This window comes from Rosa rugosa, chromosome 1 (genome assembly GCF_958449725.1).
Source record: "Rosa rugosa chromosome 1, drRosRugo1.1, whole genome shotgun sequence".
Taxonomy (NCBI): domain Eukaryota; kingdom Viridiplantae; phylum Streptophyta; class Magnoliopsida; order Rosales; family Rosaceae; genus Rosa; species Rosa rugosa.
The window spans coordinates 36,656,573-36,672,898 of record NC_084820.1 but is presented as its reverse complement, the minus strand read 5'-3'; the positions used below and the strand labels follow the sequence as shown (position 1 = coordinate 36,672,898).

The window sequence follows — 16,326 nt, the reverse complement described above, 5'->3', positions numbered from 1 at the left end:
ATAGAGTTTTAAATTGAGCACTAACTTTGTGTAGGTCAGAAGATTATTCCATATCTCGCACAATTCAGGAAGGAGTCTTGGACATTCCCAAAACGCTCTTCAAATGTAACCTACAAATTTCTAGGGTTATTTTCAACCATGTACTCGAGTTAAACTGAATAGTCCATATGGCGTGTCATCAAGATAAAGGCCTTGGCATTGTTTGCAAGGAGGTTATGCACAACCCAAACATTGTTACGTGGTTGGATCATTGCTATGATCCCTTTGGCCGTGAGTTGCTTTTTGCGACATCACGAACTCACTTGTGATATCCACGACTAGTAGTGTCCAATGGGGCAAAGTCGAGCTTGTTCAAGTTTGACATCCTGAAAAGGGTAAACAAGAACAAAATTAGTATTTCGGAGCTAAAAAGGCTTCTACAATAATTACTAACCAAATAGGTTTTCTAGCGAAAATCGCTTAAAAAAAACGTAAATGTCAAGGATTTTGGATTAGACAGAAACTTGGACGTTTCTAAATGGTGGGGAACAATAAAACGTTCAAGGCTTCAAACAATCCAAAATTCAGAGCACGCGGACCCCCACAGTTCTGCTTGAAAAGTGGGTGTAGGCAAGGGATATTAGAATCCTTGAGTACGGAAAGCAGAAAACTAAATAAGCAGCAACCTTTATAAAAACTTTCTCAGTTATTGATGCTTGATTTGTGCGCGTAGGGATTCGAAGATAGTGAGACGCGAGAATGCACTTGTGGATGAGTGGTAGCACAGGAGCGCGAGTGCAGAATCTCTCGGGGATGCACGTGTTGCAGTAAAGAGGGGAATGAAGAATGGGAGCTAACAGTGGCGTGAGGGTTTTAAAGCACATGCAGCGCTATACGAATTGGGTGACCAATTGAAGAGAGAGAGGTGAAATGAGGTGATGCAGCATGACTGAATTGCTCAGACAATTGGAGGGCCCCACCTGCCCAGGCAATTGGAAGGTTAATTCTCCACAAGTGAATTCCCCAACCGTTGGTGGTGGGCTTCACACTCACATGGGCCTGCTGGCAACGGCTCCATTTTTTTTTATTAACTGATACTTTTGTGCAACGGTCAATTAATTGTAGGTGTTGGATCGTTTGATCCAATGGCTGCAATTAATTGACAACGGTAACTTACTTTTTCACCCTAAAAAATAATCTGGAAGGTAAAAACAAAAATCATAAATTTATTTTTAAAAATTCTATAAATACCTACTCCCTCACCTTAATTCTCTCACACCAAAATTTTCAAAAATTTACCTCTCCATCAATCTTCTCGTCATTTCTTTCAATTATCATCCAACAATGGGAGATTTAGGTACTAATTGGCAAGTCGACGAGCAAATTTAATTGTGCGATTCATGGGCGCGTAAGACAGTGTGCCCAATCACCAGCAAACATATAACTTCCTCAAAGTTATGGGAAAAAGCTCATGCTGATTATGTGCAAAATTGACAAGGTCCACCAACAAGCCGAAGTCCTCAAGCTCTCCAATCTCAATTTCGAACGTTGAAAAGAATTCTCCAAGATTGACACAATGCACAAATGACCTCTCGTAATCGTATAATGAGCAGATCCAATAGAATGGATGAGTTATTGACTTTTCTCCCGATACTATTAATTGACATATTGTTATTATTATTTATGTTTTTAAGTTAAATTTGTCCCTTACAAATGTTTGATTTATATCGGTTGAATTTTATTGATTCATTCTCCTTGTTTAGGAAAATCAAACTCAAGGGATTTTCATGAAAAAACATCCCAAGAAGTTTGATAAATTTGAATGTTGGGAGAAAGTTAAGTATCACCCGTATTTTATTGATCCACCATCAAAGGCTTGGTGGAAAAAGAAGAAGGGTGATATCATAGCAAAAACAATGTCCGATGGTGGTAGCAGCGGTTGCTACATACCTCAATTCGACTAATTTTATTATGTAAGCAACATTTTATTATTCGATAATAAAATGTTGTTCAGGATTATCAATTTTTTTTTTTTTGTAATCTTAATTTCACTAATGTAATTTTAATTTTATGAAATAAAATTTTTATGCTTTGAATAAATTGATGAATGAACATAACAATAATAATAACAATAACAAGTATGTAACTCCAATGCCAATAATTTTATTAATGTTAAACAAATTTTATTCTCAAACATAGAAATAAAACATGCCAATAAACATCGATTAAAGTTACAAATAAAACCAAACATATCAAGAAAGCACACAAACATAGAAAACATTGATTAAAATTACAAACCACCATTTATTCAAATCTAAATCCCAAATTATGGTGGTTCATACTCAGTTACCATCCATGTTCCAATTGTGCATCACCAAATCAACTTTAGGCACTTTTGAAGGTAGGCTGACTCTACCTGAAATTCAAGATCCATGAATGCAGGAAGATTCTGTCCATTTCTCCTTACCGGTTCGAAAGGAATATGTTGTCCCGTATTGGGATGCACGTACAGGTCGGTCATAGATGGTTGCCATTATTGGATTCATTAGATCATCTTCTTGAGACTCCACAAATTCTTCCTCAACAAACTCATCATCCACAATCATGTTATGAAGAATGATATAACTTATCATGATGGCTCGAAGATCCTCCAGTTTAAACAACTTAGCAACCTTGACGTAGTATGACCCATCGAGATTGGAGGATATCGAAACACCTCTCCACATCTTTGCGATAAGCCTCTTATTGTTTACAAAAGTGTTTCTCCTCTTCTGTTCTGGGGTTTGATATTGTTTTGACAAAAGTGGACAACCTTGGATATATTCCATCAGCAAGATAGTAACCATTGGTCTACCTTTTGTTACTAACCTCAAACTCAACCAGAGGAGTAGTTCCACCTATGATGTTACATCTCGGATTGCAATTTACCGGTTTACTAGTCTTTCAGACGGTAAAAGACATTTACTTTTACTTTTGGTTCTCTTCCTCCTCTTCAATTCTGTGGTGGTTTGTAGCTTGCTTTGGACTGTGGAAAGAGCAGCAAGGAGAAAAATTTCACTGCAGCACCGTTTCTTCGTGTTTTCTGGTTTTTCTGTCGATTCGCCGCCGTCCAGCCAATTGACGGCGTGCCACTGGTCGTGTTAGAACCGCCTCCTCCTTCTGCTCACACCTGTGGTGGTGGATCACGATATCTTGGCTGGAGAAGAGAGAATCGAAGTAACATCGGTTACTATAGCAGATTGGGTTTTTCAGGCCATTTTCAAATATCCGGCCAAATCATCGAGAATTTGGAGAAATCCCAAGGTATAAAGTTGTCCCTTACCTCATGGGATTTCTTTTGATTATGATATTGCACATAAATTTGAAGATTTTGGAAGTTGGAATTCCGGCCACCTTGTGCCACAGCTGCTCTGCCGCCTCCGACAGCCTTTCATAACCATTTTTATCATTTTTAAGCTTTATCATACTTCCTAGGATGTATTAGTATTAGCCCCCAAGTAAAGTTGTAGAATTTTGGATGAGAAATTGGGGTTTGGTGTTGAGAATAAATTGGGAAAATTGTGACTTTGAAGTATTGGAGTTAGAGGGAAGCTAGTGGAAGGAAGTTAAGATGAATAATTGTTGATAGGAAAGTTTGGGTTGAATCCGAGAAGAAAAGGAGATATTGGTTTACAAGGGTTCATTTTAGAATCATAATTGTTGATAGGAAAGTTTGGGTTGAATCCAAGAAGAAAAGGAGATATTGGTTTACAAGGGTTCATTTTAGAATCATATTTATTTGCGAATAGTTATTTACAAAATATAATTATGTGTACAGGGCGACAGACCAAGCTACTGCTCGACAAAGAAACCCGCATGCGTGGTCGCCTAAATAGTACTGTGAGTGATACCTTGCCTAATTATGTGTATGATTGATTTTTCGAGAGGTATTGATGCGGCTGAAATAGCCTCACAATTTAACCCTGCAAAATGTAGTTGTCAGTATAGGATAAGCAGGGATCGTTCAGTCCGGGGATTGTAGGGTACACCTACACAAAAAGGTCAATTACCAAATAAAAGAATAAAATGGGGGTTTTGAGATTTGGTTCCTAATCTACTTAAAATAAAAAAACGAAACAAATAAACCTATATACAATGATCGACTTCCCTAACCTAGACCAATACCACTCAGAAATTCATTTCAACTTGCTACAAAATTGTGCCCATCTTGAATGCATAGATAAGAGCCCAAATGAAAAGCCTCAGCGGATCAATCCATTTATCTGATTCGTTCTAATGTAGGCTTGGATCGGAAAAGTCCTTACCAAGCCTAACACTACTAATTTTCGAAAACACTCAGCGTAATTCTCTTAACTAGTAGTATTATCTAACCCTCGAATCAACTCACACGTGCAAATTAACCATTACACATAGAATTTAACATGTAATTTCCAGAATCGTTTAATCATTAAAGCATGATTTTACCACTTTTTAGAACTAATTGCTACTTGTTTAACTCAGTGCCTTAACAAATAACAATTACCCTTGGCAAATTAATCAAACACACAAGAATACTCAGCGTGATTCTAGCATGCAAACTTATTAACCTAACTCTGAAAATTACCTAAACACGTAAAAGGGCACAAGATTGTAACATGCATCATTAAAGAATTCTCGAAATTAACTCAATAATAAACTGAAAATCTCAAAAATATTAATAAAAATATTCTGAAAATCTCATGTCTCCAATTACACAACTCGCAAATCCAAACACACAAAACCGAAACAACAATTGTAAGTAGAGTCATAGTTACACTTTGAAGCTTAATTTCCTCAGCGGCTTAGCAACAAGATGATGAACTCGTCTCTGCTATGGTGGTGGAGCGTCCTTGACTCAGCGCCTAAGAACTTCGTAGATTGATGGATGGATGGTGGTCACGGTCTTGTAGGTGTTGGAGGTTTGAGAAGTGAATTGGGCAAAGTCTTGGAATAGCTTTTGGCCAGGAAGTGATGGAAATTTTGTTCTGGACGTTGCCTATTTATAGGGGAGCATTGGTTGGCTTTTGTCGATCATACCTTTCATCATTTGGACGGATGGGATTGCATCATAATTCCTTTAATTTCCCAACTGAAACATCTCCTTTATGACCTTAATTCCTCTCATAATGGGGTCTTTTAACAAGCTGAAACGTCTTTCTCCTTTATTTCCCTTCTTCATTGCTTGGTCAAACGTCTTTAAATGCTTTATTTTCTGATTCCATCGTTGCTGTTTCCAAGAGTTCCACCAGCCAAGGTTTCCTACAACAAGCAGGAGAATATCAGAAATTTCTAGAGAAAATAAAGGGAATTAAAATGTAAAGACCGCAAAAACGTCGATGGTGAAGAATTCTGATCCAGCTAGGATTTTTCATGAATTTTGTGTTTTCCGCCTATTTCACACCAAACACTCTACAAAACTCTGAAAACGACTCAATGACTCAAAACATGAAACTAAGGGAGAAATCAGGCTAAAATGGGGCATATACTCAATAATATCGTCGCACTTTATGCTCCTATCAAATTGAAAAAGAAAGAAAGAAAAACGGCAGAAGAGAAGAAAAATTGAAAAGAAAACTCTTGGGAAATTGTGTAAGTGTGGTTTTGGACTTTCAAATTTGTAGAAGGCTCAAAGTTGAAAATTAGGCCTTTGTCCGTTTCCATGTTCGTTAGAGTGAAGGTTGGGCCCAAAACAATGATAATTGGCCCACAAAAATGGTGACATAAGGTGGTTCATATATGCTCTGCTAGGTCCTTAGGATTTTTGTATCCTTAATCTTCATTTTGAAAACCCTAGCTTAGCCCCATTACAACCTGTTTCAAGTCCTTACTTGATCCTTGAGATGGGCAGTCTTTGGTTAGTGGAGTCAGTTATGCAGTCGAGCTTATGGTTTAGGTCCATTTGTGCACTTAGTCATTTCATGAGGTCTTTAAAAAAATTCTTCACAAAATGCTTTTATTGATGAAATATGCAAGTTGTTTGTTGCCTTACAATTTGTTCTCTTGCATATACTTGAGTGTGAAGCTTTTAAGCATAGCCATTTCTGAGAGAAAAATCGAGAGTATGCCTTGTGAGTTTGGATTGGACTTGTTCGAAACATGCTATCATTCACTGTATAACTTAAGTTCTCCATATCTTACTTAGTCATATGAGTGTTACATGTTTATTAACCATGGAATTATCTATGCGATTTTGATGAAGTGTTTAACGTGAAAGCCATGAGTTTGGAGTCTCTGAGCCAACAGTTAGGGGTAGTAGAGTCATTTACTTGCTTTTTGTAGAATCTTTGTTTAGTTTTGTATTTTTGTTTTGCTAAGGGACTAGCAAAAGCTAAGTGTGGGGTATTTGATAGGAGCATAAAGTGCGACGATATTATTGAGTATATGCCCCATTTTAGCCTTGTTTCTCCCTTAGTTTCGTGTTTTGAGTCATTGAGTCGTTTTCAAAGTCTTGTAGAGTGTTTGGTGTGAAATAGAGGGAAAACACAAAATTCATGAAAAATCCTAGCTGGATCAGAATTCCTCACTATCGACGTTTTTGAGGTCTTTACATTTTAATTCCCTTTATTTTCTCTAGAAATTTCTGATATTCTCCTGCTTGTTGTAGGAAACCTTGGCTGGTGGAACTCTTGGAAACAGCAACGATGGAATCAGAAAATAAAGCATTTAAAGACGTTTGACCAAGCAATGAAGAAGGGAAATAAAGGAAAAAGACGTTTCAGCTTATTAAAAGACCCCATTATGAGAGGAATTAAGGTCATAAAGGAGATGTTTTAGTTGGGAAATTAAAGGAATTATGATGCAATCCCATCCGTCCAAATGATGAAGGGTATGATCGACAAAAGCCAACCAGTGCTCCCCTATAAATAGGCAACGTCCAGAACAGAATTTTCATCACTTCCTGGCCAAAAGCTATTCCAAGACTTTGCCCAATTCACTTCTCAAACCTCCAACACCTACAAGACCGTGACCACCATCCATCCATCAATCTACGAAGTTCTTAGGCATTGAGTCAAGGACGCTCCACCACCATAGCAGAGACGAGTTCATCACCTTGTTGCTAAGCCGCTGAGGAAAGCTTCAAAGTGTAACTATGACTCTACTTACAATTGTTGTTTCGGTTTTGTGTGTTTGGATTTGCGAGTTGTGTAATTGGAGACATGAGATTTTCAGAATATTTTTATTAATATTTTTGAGATTTTCAGTTTATTATTGAGTTAATTTCTAGAATTCTTTGATGATGCATGTTACAATCTTGTGCCCTTTTACGTGTTTAGGTAATTTTCAGAGTTAGGTTAATAAGTTTGCATGCTAGAATCACGCTGAGTATTCTTGTGTGTTTGCTTAATTTGCCAAGGGTAATTGTTATTTGTTAAGGCGTTGAGTTAAACAAGTAGCAATTAGTTCTAAAAAGTGGTAAAAATCATGCTTTAATGATTAAATTATTCTGGAAATTACGTGTTAAATTCTATGTGTAATGGTTAATTTGCACGTGTGAGTTGATTCGAGGGTTAGATAATACTACTAGTTAAGAGAATTACGCTGAGTGTTTTCGAAAATTAGTAGTATTAAGCTTGGTAAGGACTTTTCCGATCCAAGCCTACATCAGAACGAATCAGATAAATGGATTGATCCGCTGAGGCTTTTCATTTGGACTCTTATCTATGCATTCAAGATGGGCACAGTTTTGTAGCATGTGGAAATGAATTTCTGAGTGGTATTGGTCTAGGTTAGGGAAGTCAATCATTGTATATAGGTTTACTTGTTTCGTTTTTTTTATTTTAAGTAGAGGGCTAAATACTGATTACTACCCTGTAGTTTGGGTCCAAAATCAATTCAGTCCCTGAACTTCTAATTTCATCAAGAACACCCCTGCACTTTCAATTTTGATCTAATAGGTCCAATTTATTAGTCTTCCGACAATTGAGTCATTTAACTTGTTGATGTGGCTCATATATGGCCTATGTTTTATGATGTGGTGTTGAGGTGGCCTACATAGTCAATTTAGGAGTGAGATCCACTATTAGAAATCTGTCAAATAAATAGTTTTTCAACAAATAATCCAACTATAACTTGAACCTATGACTGAATATTAACAAATTGGACCTATTAGATCAAAATTGAAAGTGCAGGGGTGTTTTTGATGAAATTAGAAGTCCAGAGACTGAATTGATTTTGGACCTAAACCACAGGGTACTACCAGTATTTAGCCCTTTTAAGTAGATTAGGAACCAAATCTCAAAACCCCCATTTTATTCTTTTATTTGTTAATTGACCTTTTTGTGTAGGTGTACCCTACAATCCCCGGACTGAACGATCCCTGCTTATCCTATACTGACAACTACATTTTGCAGGGTTAAATTGTGAGGCTATTTTAGCCGCACCAATTTTTGGCGCCGTTGCCGGGGATTGTAGGGTACACCTACACAATATTCCGGAATATTTCCTAATTATGTATGATTGATTTTTCGAGATTGAGTTCAGTTATTCGAGAAGGCAATTGTGTTAGCGCATGCATGCATTACGTGGTCAGCATTCCCTTCCAGGTAATATTCTGGTCGATAGTACCCTCCAGAATATTCATGTCGGCAGTCCCCTCCAGATGGCATGAGATAGTTAGTCGGTAGTACCCTCTACCTATGTATGGTTAGTCGGCAGTACCCCTATCCATCACCTCCTGGTTCGGTAGGTAGTTCCGTCCAGGTGGCATGAGATGACTAGTCGGCAGTTCCCTCTAGTTATCGCCTATTTTTCCATTATGAGTATTTATTGAGATTTTAAGAGTTTTACAAGATGAGTATACTACGAGGTTTCTGAGATTTCTGAATAATTTAGAGGTACTTATGATATGAGATTTTAAAGCGATTTCGAGATGGTTTTCGAGATGTTCTACAATACGTGATTGTGATTTTAGTAAAGAGGAGGATTAAGAGTATTTTCCAGACTTTACTGCATGCTTGGTTTTTGAGATAATAATTTGGGAAAGCATTAAATCTTATATTTGTTTTCCTTCGAGATTACTTATTTTTCGTCTACTCACTCTAACGGTTTTTAAATACTTTTTCCCCTAGGCCCTTTGATTTCAAATGCCCAGTTTGCAGCCTAGATTAGTTAAGGTCGTGCGTACATGGAGTTGAGGCATAGTTGTCATGCCTTCCGCATTGTAGAATGTATCGGTTCTTTACCTTTTTATTCCATTTTCTTGTATACCTTGTGCATTAGATTGCTCTGATAACCCGTGGGATTAATATTCTTAAGTTGAGAATTATTTTGTGAAATGGGAGATATTGTGATTTAGGGAGCATGGTGGCTCCAGAAGAATAAGGATGGATTGTTTAGAAGTTTAATTGTCTTTCTACAGGTTTCGGGTAGTCCATTTTTAAGGAAGTTCTGCCAAATTTTTGGTATAATTTCTGCTAAGATGGGCCCCGCAGGGCCACTTTGGATTTCAGGGTGAAATCCGGGGCAGGTTCTGTCATATGACACGCTCGAACACATTAGACGCACCTAGAACATTTAGGTCATTTTGAGCTCCAGGGGTTCCGAAGAACGCGTGCCATATATGCGTGTTGTAAGATGCCACTGCTTTAAGAATAATAGTTGGTCTGCCCTTTCGACCCGAGAAAGTTTCAGCCCAGCCAGTTGGTCAATTCTTCCACTCCCATTGCATGCAGTCTATACTCCCAATCATGACTAGAAACCCGCGACATTATTCTCTATTGAGAAGCCAATATAGATTAGTGGAATTTGGAGGACAAAGGAACCAACCAACATAAAGAAACTCAACTTGTCGACAAAATTTCTTTAGACATTCCAGCGCTACAGAAGCCTCCATCCTAGTGATCTCATCACATTAATCTGCAGCTGCACCGTACGCAAGCATTCTCAGGGCACCTGTAATTTTTTGTTCGGGAAGCAATTCCATTTTTCCAATGGCATCTACTTTTTGCCCCCAAAAACTATCGAAGTTGCATAGGTCCTCCATTATGCTTTGGAAGAAATGTTTTTGCATTCTATACCGCCTCCGAAAATCTACTTCGTCATACACTTGACGTTCAACAAAACAATCCTCCAAGAGAAAATGACCTCGGACTTCTATATGTCTTTCGACATTTGGAGCATGGCCAGGTCATGAACCACGCCCTCTAGGTGTCTCCGATAATTGATATTACACCACCATCGCAGCCGCTTGAGAGTTTGTTGCTTGAATCCGCTCGAGTTTTTCCATATATTCACGCTCCCTTTCTAACAACCATTTATTCAACTCTTCCATAAAAAAGAGTAGAAATGAGATGGATGATAAGATTTCAGAAGAGATGTAGGTGCAGAATGAGAGGAATGTGTTAGTAGAGAATGAAGTCTGAAGCTTATTTATTATCAATCTTGAAAGATAAAAAGTTAGGATAAGTACATGGGTCACATATATATAGGTTAGAAATCTTATTACATATCCTAGATATAATTTCAGAAGATAACAATATCTGTAGTTCACACGTGTCATATGAAGATTGGTCAATAATCTTATCAATTGTCATAGATTTTTTATGGGGCCGTGACCACTTATCCAATTTTAGACTAAAAATTGCCCACTTACTCCAGCAAGAGTTTTTTAACCCCATTTACCCAATCTAACCTCTAGTGACAGTTTTGCCCCCTATAATAACTCTTTCCTCTCAGACTCTCTCTCACTCTCTCTCTCTCTCTGTGTGCCGCGCACCACCTCCGGCTTCGGTCTCTCTCTATCTCTCTGTACCATGGCTGCTCCGACGCCCCACCTCCGGCTTTGGGCCACCACCTCCATCAAGTCTCCACCGCCATCCGAGACGATCTCAACCGTCATGGGTCCCCCAAGCCAGCCTCAAGATCGGAGCACTGCATCCGGATTCGAAACTCAACCCCCGAGTGCCGCCGCCACCCGAACCAGACTCTCTCTCTCTCTCTCTCTCTTACTGCCATGGCTGATCCGGCACCCCACTTTCGGCTTTGGGCCAACACGTCGATCGATCAACCTCCGGCGTCACCAACAACCAAACCACAGATCCACCGATCCAAGGCCCACAGCCACAACTCAGCCCCCAACTCCGATCCGACTCCGAACCCAGCCCGAATCAACTCCGCTCCAACATCGCCGTCACTCTAAAACTCGCCCCGACGACTCCTGCATCTGCCTCACAGTCTGGTGGGTGCCCAGATCAATTCCTGGGTGCCTAGAGGATTTTTGTTTTTGTTTTTTTGGTATAATGAGATTTTTTTTTTATTTTTTTTTTGTATCTGTAATGTATTCATTTTGGTTCATTTGAGGGAAATAATATGATTATTGGAGGGTAATAATATGATTATTGGGGCAATAATATGATTATTAGGAGGCAATAATATGATTATTATGAGGCAAAATATGATTATTGGGTGGCAATAATATGATTATTGGAAGACAATAATATGATTATAAATTGATCAATTGTGCCTGTAGTGTATTCATTTTGGTTTTGGGAGTTCATACAATTCACTGGACGACAATAATATGATTATTGGAGGCAATAATATAATTTTTGGGAGGCAATAATATGATTATTGGGGGGCAATAATATGATTACTGGGGGGGCAATAATATGGTTACTGGGTATTATTAGGGACCGATCGCCGGATTTCGGACACCGATCGTCTGATTCCGGTTACCGATCGCCGGATTCCCGTCACCGGAGTCCGCGGCCGGCCACTAGTCACCGGAGTCCGGCAAGGTATCCAACGACTTCTCTCTCTAAGTGAGGAAGAAGAAGAGGGCAAAAAAGTCCCAAAAATAAATAAAAAGAATAAAAAAAGAATTAATTGGGTAATAGGGAAATAATCTCTTAGAGTGTTTTGGATAAATGGGGTTAAAAAACTCTTAGTGGAGCAAGTGGGCAATTTTTAAGCTGAAATTGGGTAAATGATCATTTCCCCATTTTTTATTCTTCCGATGATAACGATATCTATGCATATAGAAAGTGATTTGTTAAAAAAAAAAAATTCGTAATTTTTTTTAAAATTAATGTTTAGTGATTGATCTCATTATTAATTACGTTAATTAATTAAATTATAAGTTTAACATCATTTTGAATTAATAAATTATTCAAATTGGAAGTGTGAATAGTGAATTGGCAGTCAAATTGCCTTTTATTGGTGCATTGTGTAAGTTAGAGGCAATTGCCAATTTTGGATGAATAGTGGATTGGTAGTACCAATTTGATTGGCAAATGAGCAATTGCCCTTGGTGCATTGGTGCATTTGCTCCTAGGATTTTAGGCCTTTTGGGTGCTCGGGTTAGGGCTCGTGCTGATAATTTATTGTAGAATAAGAGAATTTGAGAGAGAATATATTGTGTGCTTCTGTATTGATAATAGAGCCCTTTATATAGAGAGGCAATAGTACAAATATTACATAATATTACAAGGAATCCTATTCCGAAAAGAGATAGGAAATCTATGATTAAATCTACTATCCCTAATACATTAGATATGATCACATTCCTATTTGGACTAGTCACACCAAATCTAGGTTTCCTGCAACATTCTTGTGATTTTAATTTTGCCGAACACCTCGCTAAATTGGAACGCCACAAGTTGTTCCTTTTTAGAGGTTTGTTCACCTACTCAATGAGTTCCTTGCTTAGTTGTGTTCAACTATCGATTTAAATCACATGATGGATAATACTAAAGAAAATAAATAAATCAAACTACCTTATTGTTCTCCATCGTGTGATTTAAATCTATAGGGGGCACTTTGATCTTAGTTGTACGGCAGTGGATATTCATGGGTAAGGACCCAAAACTTTGCCTCTTTGTCTGAGTTAGCGAAGACTAGGCCCAGCAAACTTCGAAGGATTAAAAATCCTAGGAAGGTTGCTGTTGTGTTCTTCCCGGCAGTTCCTATATATATGCATGGCAGTGAATTGATCATTTCAAAAGAGGCTTGGCAAGATGTGTGTGGCGTGGGAGCTAGAAAAGCATGAGTTTGAGAAGAAGAGGTTCCAGCAGTGTTGTATACTGGTTGAGGTTTGTGAGATAAGGGCGTTTGGATAGAAGGTGAGTTTGAAAGGATGGAAAATTATGGATGAATGTGGGAGAGAGGAAGCATGAGAGAAGAAGAGTGCTAGGGAGCTTGCTAGCACACTCCGTCCTGCCTCTGCTTGGTTAGTAACATAGCTATTTATATGCAATTCCAGCAGCCAAAGGAATCTCGGTGGAAGGTCTTTACTGCTGGGTAAAGAGATGGCTTGGGTTAAATGCATGTACTGGATTTTGCAATGTGTTTTGGTTTGTCAAGTTGTGTCTAGGGCTATGAGATTTTGGGCAGATTTTCTGCCATAATTTAGGCAGGATTTGCTGCTAGGATTGCAATCCCAAGATTTCTGCTGTGTTGCTGGGATTATGTGCTGCTGGGATTATGGGATTATGCTATGCGGCTAGGATCAAGAATCCTATGTTTAGCATTTACTATTTTGTTTGTTTAGAAACGATTTGGGCTTGGGTTTTTGGGCTCTCTCTCTCTTCTTCACTTACCCGTATTAAGAGTTAGGCCGTTGGGCATGAATCAAGTCCCAAGTCCAAAATTATCAACGAGCCTAAAACTAATAACGGGCCTCATGCAATTCCGTTACCTTCCATACCACACCCATTCTTGTAAGCCCCAAGTGCGTGAATGTGGCTTGGGTCCACGTGCGTGGCGTGATGTTCGCGGGTGTAATTTGCCTCGAAATATGAATTGGGCTTAAAGCATAAATTGGGCTTGTTAGCTGGATTTTTGGGTGTCAACAAAATCTAATTACGTGAACATGATTTAATTTAGCCTCTTGTAGCAGATATTAAAAGCATGGCGGTGCAATTTTTTCAATCCTTTTCAGACATATCTATCGGGAAGCAATCTTCATTGCGGATCATATTGCTTCTTAATGTAATCAGAAGTAACCTGGGTTTACAAGCTATAAACCCTCAAAAAGAATTCCGAAGTCCACCAGAGAAATTTGAGAAAACTCTCAATTTGATTGAAAATAATATGACAGATAGCGTCTGCAGCTGTTTAAGGTTGCTTATATAGCAGAAAAGAAAACCCTTGGGTGACTAACAATTAATCCCAAAAACCCACAGATTAAATAAAACAAATCCAAAATGAACTAGAAAACCTAAATTGCTGAAAAAATAGTAAAATACAGTTTTGAGGCCAAAACAACATCGAAAGACTGAAAAAGTTCATACATTGTGGCAAAGCCACATGTTTGACTCTTGGCACCCTGTGTTAGAGGTTTTCTTCTGTAGTTTTCTTTTCTTCATAAAAAAAAAAAAAAAAATTTAAAAAAATTAAGATGACCGCCGTCCGTTAGGGTAACCAACCGTGAAACCTGTTTCAAGTTGGATCAATCCTTGGATCCAATGAAATGTGGTTTTGCTGGTTACTTTGTTTGTTTTTCTTGACTTTGACTTCATAATTTCTCCATTGCTCTTAAGGAAAGCTTGTGTATACGTTTTGGTCTGTGTTGGAATTCTCAAGGCAAGCTTAATCAAGTAGTATGATAGATCTATAGTCAAGCTGGAACAGTTTCTTATCGAAGAGAAAAACATTGAATCAAGGAAAACTGAAAATGGACAGTGAAAATTTCACTATAAGGAAGGAGGTTAACTGAGTAAAAATAAGGTCCTCACTCAGCAAAAAAAAAAGCTCACACTACACACACCACAGATATATATATATATATATATAGCTACTCCTCGCTATTTTTACACATGCATTTAGATTATTACAACAGGCTGGCTAGAGATGGAGAGCTATATATGTAAAACCAAAACCGCGTTACAAAATTTTTGTTTCTCTACTGATCACAGAACCTCAACTGCCGTGCAATGCAAGCCGGGCATAGCCTCGGACAAGTCGAAGGTCAACATGGATGCCCTCGGCTTCGGTGGCCGGTTTCTATATCCTCCGACCGGTAACGATCCCGGAGTGGATCGCTCAAAGGTTCCAAGCCACTTAGCTTGCATGTACTTGTGCTTCCTCCAAGGTCCCAAATGCATTTTCTTCTCTTTCATACATTTTTTAGCCGCGCTGCACAAAATTTTGATCAAGGCTCGTAGTCTTTCGGCTTTCCCGACAAAGACTTCCGGCAAAAAGCTAATTAAACGGTTGTAGTCTTGGCTAGCTCTGGCCATCTCAAACTCTGCTCGGAAATTGAGCTCAATCACTACCCTAATCTCCCCTCTCTCTGTATCCGAATTGTCTAGCACTTCCAAAAAAGTGTGCTCTCCTGCAAATTCACATACAAGAAGAATTCCACTAATCAGCCACATGCATGAAGGAGATATATAGACATTAATATTGTACCTACAAGCTATCTAGCTAGATAGCTAGATTGAAATTAATAAAGATGTAGTTGTAGATGATCGATATAAGTACCTGATGGGATATTTGCTGAGCTTCTCCATTTGGATTTGCAAATGGCACAGTTGTAACCTAAACTAATAAGGCGATTGCATATTTCCCTTCGCAAACAATTCCGGCAGTCTCCGGCCACCGCCCTCGAACAGACGCAATACATGCTATTCATAGTTTCTCTCAGCGCCTCCTTGGTGGCTTGTCGAATTTTCTTTTCTACGCCACTGCTTCTACACAACGTTGCCTGCAATTCCAAATACCAAATCAATTAAGCAACAATTAATATGGTCAATACCTAATAAACGAGTCAGATACTCCCATACAAATAGAAATGAAAAGAGTCAACAAATTAATTACTTGGAGAAGTTGGTGTTGTTCCTCCCAAAATGCCTTGTTCTCCTCCACAGAAGCTTCATCTTCCTCTTCCTCATCGGAGCCTGACGTGATATTGTCCGGGAAGGCATCCGTGGCAGGTTCCTCGATAAACCCCAGAACCATGTCGGAAAGACTGGCAGCTCTGCCGGGAAATTCCAAAATATCGTCGGCGCTCAGGCGAGTAACCGGAATTCTAAGCATTACTCCGGGCATCCTCCTCGATCGATATATCTTTGCAAAATTTTAGGGGCACGTGGTGTTGATGAATGGTTGAGACTTGAGACTCCCTGGGCAGGCGCGCGGGCTTCAATTTATAAGGGGAGGGGTGGGGCCCAGTCAATCCGACGTGGACGAACGAAGCGCCGCGAACGTGAAGGAATCTGTCGTATTGGTGACGTCAGTCGGGTGGAGGTGTATAATGTCATGGAACAGTTGGGTAGTTCCGCGTCCTCGTCTTTCACAAGATTCTAGACAATTATCCATATCGAATATTCTTATTATTACATTTCCTTTATTTTAATCTCTACAACTATATGGGAATGGAAGCCATTTTTG

At 38.8% G+C, this 16,326-nt stretch overlaps 1 protein-coding gene across 1 annotated transcript; it reads right to left on the bottom strand.

Annotated features, from left to right (window-relative positions):
• Positions 1–14,609: 14,609 nt before the first annotated feature.
• LOC133736279 (uncharacterized) lies at positions 14,610–16,051 on the bottom strand. The gene is made up of 3 exons (XM_062163730.1): positions 15,754–16,051; positions 15,418–15,640; positions 14,610–15,268 (listed from the first exon to the last, which is right to left on the bottom strand). Exons 1-3 carry the CDS (start codon positions 15,982–15,984, stop codon positions 14,844–14,846), a joined length of 879 nt encoding a protein of 292 aa, XP_062019714.1. The 5' UTR covers positions 15,985–16,051; the 3' UTR covers positions 14,610–14,843.
• Between the last annotated feature and the right edge of the window lie 275 nt (positions 16,052–16,326).

Excerpts from the sequence above, each read along its gene's own strand:
- LOC133736279 (XM_062163730.1), bottom strand. The coding sequence starts at position 15,984 with ATGCCCGGAGTAATGCTTAGAATTCCGGTTACTCGCCTGAGCGCCGAC. Across the intron at positions 15,641-15,753 it reads AACAACACCAACTTCTCCAA|GCAACGTTGTGTAGAAGCAG; the intron begins GTAATTAATTTG and ends TTGGAATTGCAG. Across the intron at positions 15,269-15,417 it reads CTCAGCAAATATCCCATCAG|GAGAGCACACTTTTTTGGAA; the intron begins GTACTTATATCG and ends GTGAATTTGCAG.